General features: G+C 49.2%; 1 protein-coding gene and 1 long non-coding RNA gene across 2 annotated transcripts in view; both read left to right on the top strand.

Annotated features, from left to right (window-relative positions):
* LOC119090594 (uncharacterized) overlaps positions 1 to 7,711 on the top strand; it is a 13,370-nt gene extending 5,659 nt beyond the window's left edge. Inside the window, exon 4 of the long non-coding RNA XR_005093266.1 lies at positions 7,698 to 7,711. This is a non-coding gene — a long non-coding RNA (uncharacterized LOC119090594). The remainder of the gene's footprint in view (positions 1 to 7,697) is intronic.
* Positions 1,904 to 3,008, top strand: LOC119090593 (procathepsin L-like). The gene has a single exon (XM_037213421.1). It carries the CDS (start codon positions 1,915 to 1,917, stop codon positions 2,884 to 2,886), a length of 972 nt encoding a protein of 323 aa, XP_037069316.1. The 5' UTR covers positions 1,904 to 1,914; the 3' UTR covers positions 2,887 to 3,008.
* Positions 7,712 to 8,091: the final 380 nt, after the last annotated feature.

Raw genomic sequence — 8,091 nt, forward strand, 5'->3', positions numbered from 1 at the left:
GAGAGAGAGAGAGATATATATATATATATACATATATATATATATATATATATATATATATATATATATATATATATATATATATATATATATATATATATATATATATATAGCGACGGCTCATTTTGCATCTCACGGCGGATGGTATCAAAAGGTCATATGCAACACGATCATGGTACCCGTGTCACCCACCAAATGTTCGCACAAAATGCTCAGTTTCTGGCATCATCACACGACGCAAGAAAGCATTGAAAGCATCATGAAAACGACGAAAACGACGCAAAGCATCATGAAAACATTACACAATCACGACCATACACTAGTACTAAGCATGGAAATTAATCAAACCTTTGACTTATCTCTTTTGGAGCAACATCTCAACAACAGCGGCAATTAACGCTGACGCTGATATAGTGAAAAGTAGCTTTAATCTGTTATGGTGCATGCTGTAGGTCACGGCACATAGTGTTAATGATGCGTTCCGTAGGACTGTTGCAGGATTGTTGGATGATTGCCGGAGGTCTGTATGAAGACAATGGTAATGCGCCTATTTAATAGAAGGCTTGTTGTTAACATGCTGGCATTGTATGTCATGATTTCAGGTGTGTGAATTGCTGACATGAACCAAAGACCATTGCATTGCTTTTAAGGATAGGTTGAAAGGCATTCGAAACGATGAATACCGAAGAATATTATATAGCACATAGCAGAAATAAGAGTTCCCAAATAGCAAAAAGCAGTCAAAACTTGACGGCAAGAGCAACAGGCCCTTGCATTGAGGTAACTGTCGACGCTTCGAAACATTGCGCATCATCATTAGGACTAGGGGGTAAGGATGCAATGAAATAAAAGTATATCTAACCGACATCGCTAGGCATGGCATCGGCCACAGTTAAATTAATGAAACTCGACCTCTCCCCGCGCAAACAGAACAGCTTGGAAAAAAACATATAAAGACGCATAAAAAGCATAAGACCTGACTATACATAATTGACTGACTTGCCGTCAATAATAAAGATATCATGGCTGCCATGACTTATGTGGTAGTGCGAACTTTCTTCTAAGATGTCGGACGGTGCATGTTGTACCATTTACACGTGGAGCATGTCATACCAGACACGCAATGTACTGCGAAAGTTTTGTGAAATTGAAATCATGAATGTGAAATTCGCCATTGTGCCTTTGTATCCTCGTCTGGATGATACGAAATGCATCAAAACGTTGACAGTTACGTAAATGATAGAGACCGCTGTCCTTGCCATCAAGTTTGTACTGCCTATCGCTTTGCATATATATATGCAACCCAAAACGACATCTAACGATGTGCTCATTGCTCACTGGTTTTGATGGGTTACATAACATGACTGCTGCTGCTGCACCGCCATCACTTCAGCAACGTTTATTCGAACTATCATAACTGATCCCGACTGCGTGGAGAATGAGCGGCTCCATTAATATTTCACTGACTTGTCACGCCATTCTCCATGCCAAGGCGTCCCTTTTGAGCGGCTGGGATTTGGGGACCGGCCGGCATCGCCAGCAGAGTGGCGGAGAACAAACCGCTGCGTCTGAGTCTGTGCCCGGGAGCAGCTGTCGGGCTACGCGACAGCGCGCCACCGTCGGCTATCAGACGGCACGGAGGCTGGGGTCGCGACCTCCATGTACGTGCTCCGCGTGTGTGCGGCGATGTCTGTGTTTGTTTGACTGACACGCCCTCCGCTGCTGCTTCTCTCGTTCCCGCGCACCCGTGGGTATTTGGGAATTCGAAAACATCTGCTGAATGCGATTCGGGCGTGTTCTCCCACAAAACGCTCAGCTGGGGTGCGTTTCCTTTGTTACGCTTGATAACGTTTTCGTATAAAACGGGCCGGCGCGTTCGGTGAAGCATCTGCCTCCTCTGCGACCGCAGCAGTCATGAAGCTCCTCCTGATCGTCGCCCTCGTGGGGGCCGCCTCCGCTTTCGTGGAGCGTGCCGAGTGGGAGGCCTTCAAGTCCACCCACGGTAAGACCTACTCCAACATCATTGAGGAGTTCCACCGCATGAAGGTGTACGCCGACAACAAGGAGTTCGTCGACAAGCACATGGCTGAGTATGCCGAGGGCAAGCACACCTTCACCGTGGCGCTCAACAAGTTCGCCGATCTGACCACAGATGAGTTCAGTTCGCTTTACAAGGGCTACGTGGCGCAGAGCAGCCGTCCTCACGCCACTCACCAGCTTACTGGCAAGGCCGTGGCCGTCACCGTCGACTGGCGCGACCAGGGCGTCGTCACACCCATCAAGGACCAGGGCCAGTGCGGTTCGTGCTGGGCCTTCTCCACCACTGGCTCACTGGAGGCCGCCTGGAAGATGGCCGGCAACGAGCTGGCCTCGCTCAGCGAGCAGCAGCTGGTCGACTGCTCGGGGCACTACGGTAACCAGGGCTGCAACGGTGGTCTCATGGATTCAGCCTTCAAGTACATCCGCGCCAAGGGCGGCATCGAGTCCGAGTCGTCGTACCCGTACACTGCCAGGAACGGCCACTGCAAGGAGGACGAAGGCAAGTTCGTGGCCTCGCTCTCGTCGTACGTGGACGTGCGCTCGGGTTCCGAGTCGGACCTGGAGGATGCCGTCTCCAACGTCGGCCCGATCTCGGTAGCTATCGACGCCTCGCACCAGTCGTTCCAGCTGTACCACAGCGGCGTCTACAGCGAGGCGCGCTGCTCCAGCTCGCGTCTTGACCACGGCGTGCTCGCCATCGGCTACGGTACCGAGGGCGGCAGCGACTACTGGCTGGTGAAGAACTCCTGGGGCCGCTCCTGGGGCGAGGAAGGTTTCATAAATATGACGCGCAACCACACGAACCAGTGCGGCATCGCCACCCAGGCCTCCTACCCCACGGTCTAGACGGCGTTCGGAGAGGCGGGAGCGCTGCAGCACGTGCCGTCACGCTGTTGTCCGACCGTCTTGGATGCACGATGATTGTGTTGTGCCAGTCCATGCAGTAATACAAATTGCGTACGCAAATCTCTGTTGTACCTTACCATTTTGCTCGCGCATGTATAGCGCACTTCACGCTAGGTTTCTCGGTCTAGAGGTGGTGACAGACAGGCTATACAGCTACTCACCAGCGATTACCTAACGGCGTCATGCTATCGCCTTAAGAGGAATGTTTCACATTCGAAGATATTGGATGTGATTAAACAAGACACTTATGACTATGAATATGCGTCTAAGGAGACGAGACTGCTTTACACAACACAATTTTTCTGTTTAGTTAAAATGCTCCTCGAAACGACATTGTTTGATTACGTCCTGATCGCCGCAAGGCTTTTGGGACGGCAGGACCTGCATGACGTTATTATGACGTCATGAATGTCAGGGTAAACTTAAAATACTCTCCCCAAAATAGTCCCCTATCTTTGCGGGCATTTAGCTCAGAAGCTAGAAGTCTTGAGAAGGGCAGGGCTGTGATCTGCACCGTATGATCTTCCAAATGCCTATTTCATTTCGAAACCTGACACAAATATGGAACACTCCCTTTAAGATAAAAACGCGCTCAGGTGGGGGTCAAATTGACCCCCCCCCCCCTCAAAGGCTTTTCCAGAATGGTTTCCGAACCGCGCAGCACAGCCGCACCAAATGTCGCATAGCCGTAGACAGTCAAATAGCGGATCGTTTGATTTAAAAAAATAGATGTACCTTGCAAGGTCGCTGACCTATGGTAGGTCAAAGTCAGGTCATGGTTTCAGCGAGGTCAGTTTCTAGGAAATCGTTCAATCTGATGTAATAACAGAGAGTCAGACGAAGCCATACATCTCTGACATACTTTCTTAGGCAACACAAATATTAAGTGAGCAAATTACGTTGACCTAAGGTCAGGTATGAAGGTCAGACCAAGGTCAAAGCCAACCTGTTTTATCACTCTGGGGCTTGCTGTATGGGGTAGTTTCTGGTGATCATCTGTAATTCATTGATCGCAGTAACCGTGTTATACATCTTCCATGGACTTCTTATAGCTCAGGATAGGCCATTGACCTAAGCTGACCCAGGGCAACATTTTGTTTTTAGAGACATACGGACTAGCGTAATCTTTGTCGCTTATTCACACGCAACACTTTAAAGAGTTTTGTATGATTCTGACCACCATGACCTTCAAAATGTCAAACACTGTCACTGACCTAAAATGAGCATGCGACCTTTTCCTTAGAAACGGTTAGCTAGGTTCTGGGGCCCTTTTGGAGACCAACCTGGAATTTGACCTTATTTGACCCAACGGTCATGACCTAAGAATATCAAGCTTTGACCTAAGTGAGTTAACGTACAGGTCAATACGCCCAGTAAATTTGGTGTCTCTAGCTTTCTCAATTCCCGAGATCTCAGGGGGTCAAAATGAACCCTCACCCGAGCAAAGAGTATCTAGCCGGCCACCCGCGCGCGTGTTAATAACCACATGATCCTGTCGTCCGGAGAGGTCTTCGCCGAACGTTTCCCAAGGGTATATTTCTTTCCAGCGCCATTCAACTTCTGTGGTGTTCATTTATCGACACATGGAGTGCAGGAATCCATGCATGAAATTGTCACATGGAATGCAGACGCCCAAGTCCTCGGCCAGTAATCGCTGTCTGGTGAGTTTCACCAGCGTAGGCGGCCGGACGCTTGAAATCTTATTATTCTTTAGTAGGCGTCTGAAAAATATGAACGGCCAATGGCAGAATGGCTAGCACATTTTTGGCTTGTGAGTCGCATGCGGAGACCCGAACGCACTTTGTATTGTGCTTTGTATTGTCCTGCCTTTGAGGTGCAAGAGATCCTGCCACTCCAGACTCCGCCTAATACCGAATTGCAATAGAGACATATCAATGCACGAAACTCTCGGATATCGCTCCGACGAATCGTTCTATAACCAATGCTTCGAATGGAAGATGTGAAATTTGGTGGTCTACGCTTTGCATTTCAATTGACATGAAATCAGAGGCTCCAATACTGAAGAGCATCAGTGCATAGCTTCTGCATACCTGATATCGATTCAAGTCGGTTTGTATATACTGCTCAGGCGGCTGGAAAACACTTCGCAATCTTCGAGCACGAAAATGCAGTTATCTGGCGAGCTGCAGCATTGTGAACCTATGCAAGATGTGCTTGTGCTGCGTGGATGTGTCTCAAACAGTAACTCAATAACACCACAATTTCTATGTGTCCAAAAGTAGACGGCATCTGCTAACGTCCACCAAGAGCCAACGTGCCTTGCCCCATTACCTGTCATTGGTTGCAGTAAGCACAGCGGTACCAATTGTGCTGACATGTGTCTCGAGCCGCTCAATGTCCTGATCTCGTAAAAAAATATATGCCCACATATAAGCGGTAGGCACCAAATGTTGCGTTTGACGTCATTTCTTGCGCAATAATTAATCGGTGCAGGCCACCCAGTATGTGGAGCTGGCGAGGTTTGCGTCACTACCTGTTGAGGTCGTCGAAGCCTGCGCGGAAGCAAACACGCTTGAGTGTCAGATGCGAACCATTGAAGAGGGGGACCGCGGGTGCAAGCACCTTCATGCCACGAACTACCCACGCGCCTATGGCGAAGAGGTGTGGATGTGATGTGTGCTGACAAATACTCTTGCCCACACGGCACAGCAGCGCACCGAACTTGCCGGTAGCAGTCCATCCCGTTGTCATCAGAGCCCACCAAGTGCATGGGTGAAGAGGTCTGCGTGTGGGGCCGGCAACACCATCTCAGGCAGCACTCAGACCAAGCAGGGATATCGAATGGGCTCAAATCCTCCACGGACCCGGTGTTTCAGCCTTCAGTTGCGGGGTGCCCCTCATCCAGCAGCATTGATGGTGGAGCACACATCACCTGCACACGCGGCGAGTACCACTTGACACACCTGTTGCACCTCCGCCTGCCCCCTATCAACAATGTTTAATGCTTTCACTTCTAAGAGCGTTGATCTGTTCGGAAAAATCGAATGTCGTGCGATTTTTGATAAATGGCCAGGTAGTTCTTATAATTTTAAGAAGGGGTGCATGCAACAAGCTCCCCTCCCATACGCACACCTTGACATAGCGTAATTTCGGCACCCATTATCACGTTGCTTCGGCATTTATTAAATTTTTGGCCAACATCTAACGCATACTGTCAGTGTAATGCAGTGCGTATTGCCTTGAAAGTTTCTTGCAAAACTTCTGGACAGATCATCCATTAAAATTTAAAAAAGCATTCGCCATTGTGGCACCTGCGCAACGCTGCCTGTAGTTACCGGCTGTCAGATATGAATTATGACTTAAAATTTGGCTCACGTGGTGCATTAAGTGTATTTCTTGTTTTACGTTGCAGTTCATGTACTTAATTTCGCCCTATCTGGCATCTTTTATTCGGGTTGAAAGTATCGCGATAAAGAAAAATCGAGACGTATTTTGTCATTCGGGTGAAGTGAGTTGTTAATCAGCAGCATTACAAAGGAAGCAGGTGACATGGTGGCAGTATCAGAAATGACTGATAAGGTCATTTGGATATTTATGGGCGTCGACGTGCGAAAACTGCGAACCAGGCATCATTGCAGCCATATATACTTCTACCTCTGTGTAGAGTTGACTTGCAGTGGGATGGGTGTCTTCGTATCACCCATTTATTGAGCCATGGATCATAAAACGTGGCACCATATCACGAGATCTGTCTTTTGTCTTCGCCATTGAAGCTCCGGTAGCCGGGCTGCCGACGGCGGTGATGACTACCGTAGTGACTTGATAGCCTCCTCCCTTCCAACTGGACAAGGAGCTACACCCTGGCTTCGTAGTGAGTGAAAATGGTGCAAAGACAGCAGCGTCGATTGTTCACCCAAGTCTGGAATCACTCCTGCCAACAGAAATAGTACAAACTAAGAAAAAATGATTGAAAGTGAGATGGAATAGAATCAAACTTTGGATTAAAAAGGAGGTGATTTTGTAACAAAAAGTCATCGGAAATGGACGGGAAATATATCATTCGCGCAGAACTTTGTCCATGTATTCCTCAAAAACACAGCTTACGATCGGAATAAAGTGGCGCTTACTCATATTACGTATCCCCTCACGGCGATTGTGTGAAGCTGTCGGTGTATTGTACGCTTCCAGTACTTAGGCAAATATGGTCATACAGTGACATTTTCAACGTCTGGGACGATGTGTAGCATGCAACAAGCTGTGACATAATATCATACGTCCGCCGGCAATCATGCTTGACACCATGTTTAGGACGCGCTACAGACCAAACTGCAGACCGTGTTCACGACACTTAAAACGATTTGGTTCAAAAGCTCGGCAAGCAACTCGCTGTTCTTGAATGGAGCATCAGCACGCTACCGCCTAGGTGTCTTCTGGGCGGGGTGGGGCGAGAGGGGGCTGACGCTGCTTCAGGCGTGGCTGCCGGGCAGAGCCGGCGGCGGTGGGCCTGCGCAGATCGTGCGTTCGGCGGGCCGGAGGTGGCAGCGGGGCCGGTATACCTGGCCGGTGCGGCGGTGGCTGCCGCAGTCGCCGAGCGGGCCGGCAGACGTGGCGGACCGACCCGAGGCGCGCCGACACTCCGAAGACAGCCGGCCGTACCAGCGCCCTCGCGCCGCACCGAGACGGGATGATGGTCAGTGGCCGGCGGCCGCGCCGCGCCGGCCCGCCCGCGGCGGCGCTCGGCGCCGAGGCGGCCGTCCTGTGGGCGCCGCTCCAATAAAGACGTGATTGAGGGAAGGGAGTACCCCACCTTTTTTGGACTTCTTGTGCAGCATAAGTTGTTTAGTCCGATTTGGCTGCTTATTGTTAGATCGGACGTGCACGATTTGACCTGTAGTACTTGTTTTCTAAAAATGTTTTGAATAGTTCAGAATTTTGACTTGAAGTAGCCGCTCTCACGGGAAAAATATCATTGGACTCCCTGCTCATCACCATGAAACTAATACACTTCACTTGTTAGACATTTTCCGACATTGCCACGTAAGGTACCTAACATACCAAACGGCAACAATGCTTGTGCAGTAAATGGTCCGGCAAATGACAAATATTTTATTTAGGGAAGAAGATATGCAATGAAGTGAATTCAACGAAACGCCCGATATGGCTTGTATTTTTCGTTCTTTGGCT

This window comes from Pollicipes pollicipes, unplaced genomic scaffold, assembly GCF_011947565.3.
Source record: "Pollicipes pollicipes isolate AB1234 unplaced genomic scaffold, Ppol_2.1 Scaffold_3087;HRSCAF=3621_pilon_pilon_pilon, whole genome shotgun sequence".
NCBI classification, from domain to species: Eukaryota; Metazoa; Arthropoda; class Thecostraca; order Pollicipedomorpha; family Pollicipedidae; genus Pollicipes; species Pollicipes pollicipes.